Below are 1,617 nucleotides of genomic sequence, written 5' to 3'. Positions count from 1 at the left end.
ATTTCTTAATTACACTTGTGAAATACAATGATAAAACCTTTTGGCGAGGGGGACACAAAGATTCTGGATTGAATGAATCTGAGAATTAGTGAATAAATGTCCAAACTTTGAGATTGGAGTATAAATAGATGGTTTCTCGGGGCGGCTAGGAGGGAAGAAACGGTTCTCTCTTACTTTCCCGGCGAATTCATGGGAGGATTTTCTCTTACTTTCCCAGCGAATTCATGGGAGTAGAGGGAAACTTGTTCTTCCCACATTATAGGGGGACAGTATCCTTCTTTGATGCTACAGTCCAACTAACTCTTTTTTGAGTACCTTAACTGCCACGTGTTGTTGAAGTGGATCGGGTGGCAAACACGGATCTAGGTCACTGTCAGGCGACCCGAGGGGACGGCTGCCTGCCTGTCCGGTTTCTTCCACAAACCCTTTGGAAGGCTTCTTTCCATACCCATTAAAGTTCTCCAAGTCCAATAATAGGACTGCTTAAGCACAAAGCATGTAGTCATGCAGCCATCTCAAATTCTCAATTCATACCACAAGAGTTCTAAGAGTTACATAATTTCTATGAGAGTGAAAATTAGAGGGGAATCAGCATTCACCTATATATGATTTATGAAACTACTAACTTATTTATTCATAATAAAACAAATTAGAGAAAAACACATAACTCAAGCAAATTTCCAACAGCAATTCAATCAATGCCAGAACAGAATATGCTTCACTGCATATTTCCATTTCACTCAGAAAAACTCAAAACATCAACTCTGAGCTTACAAAACTGACAATCAAGAAGCAAAACAATTGAATCCCACTTCCTCACTTCTTTCCCCAAAAATCACTTTTTTTCAAAGACACAAAAATTATATTCATAAAGCACTTATCCCAAAAATCACTTATTCAACCAGATCAAATCAAAATCCTACATACCCAATTACCAAAAACCAAAAAAGCATAAATTTTTATTGAAAAAAACAAAAAAGAAAATACAGATGAATACTTTTACAACTGGGTTCATCATCACAATCAAGAAAAACAAAGAACTATAGTATACAAAGAGACGAACAAGAACAAGAACAAGGATCAAGTCTCACTAGATTGACGATAATCAATAACCTCAGAAGCAGCATGAGATCTCGACCCAAGAACAATCGCCCTCCCAATCGAATTGATCCAATCTTCCTTATCCTTATCATTATCAGCAATAAAGAACATAGTAGACTCCGGCGTCGAGAGTTCAAAAGCGGAGGCTTTGTGCAGAACGTCCTCGGCGCCTTTTACAGTGAGGCAGGTGGAGACGGAGATGACGCCGCGCGGGACGGAGGAGTGTGTGGCGGCGGAGGATTGGTCCTTGAACCAGAAGAGTTTGCCTTGCTTGAGAACGAACCAGCGGCGGCGCCAGGTTTTGATGTAGTCGCCTTGTTTGGTAAGCCAGCCGGAGCGTTCGGGGTTTGACCAGAATTCGATTCCGGCGTAGGCTTCTGGGTCGGGTTCTTGACCGGTTGCTGCTCGCCATAGATTCTCCATTTTCTCTCTCTAAAAAGCTCTAAAAGGGGAAAATGTAATCACTGTCTAAAAGTTGTGCAAAAAGTTGTGAGAAGTGAGAAGTGTAGTTTTTTT

The 1,617-nt window shown here is 40.9% G+C and overlaps 1 protein-coding gene across 1 annotated transcript; it reads right to left on the bottom strand.

Moving 5' to 3' along the window:
• Positions 1-931: 931 nt before the first annotated feature.
• On the bottom strand, positions 932-1,617 carry LOC131633162 (pleckstrin homology domain-containing protein 1-like). The gene has a single exon (XM_058903880.1). It carries the CDS (start codon positions 1,522-1,524, stop codon positions 1,081-1,083), a length of 444 nt encoding a protein of 147 aa, XP_058759863.1. The 5' UTR covers positions 1,525-1,617; the 3' UTR covers positions 932-1,080.

Source organism: Vicia villosa, unplaced genomic scaffold (genome assembly GCF_029867415.1).
Source record: "Vicia villosa cultivar HV-30 ecotype Madison, WI unplaced genomic scaffold, Vvil1.0 ctg.001083F_1_1, whole genome shotgun sequence".
NCBI classification, from domain to species: Eukaryota; Viridiplantae; Streptophyta; class Magnoliopsida; order Fabales; family Fabaceae; genus Vicia; species Vicia villosa.
This window is presented reverse-complemented; position numbering and strand designations above follow the sequence as displayed.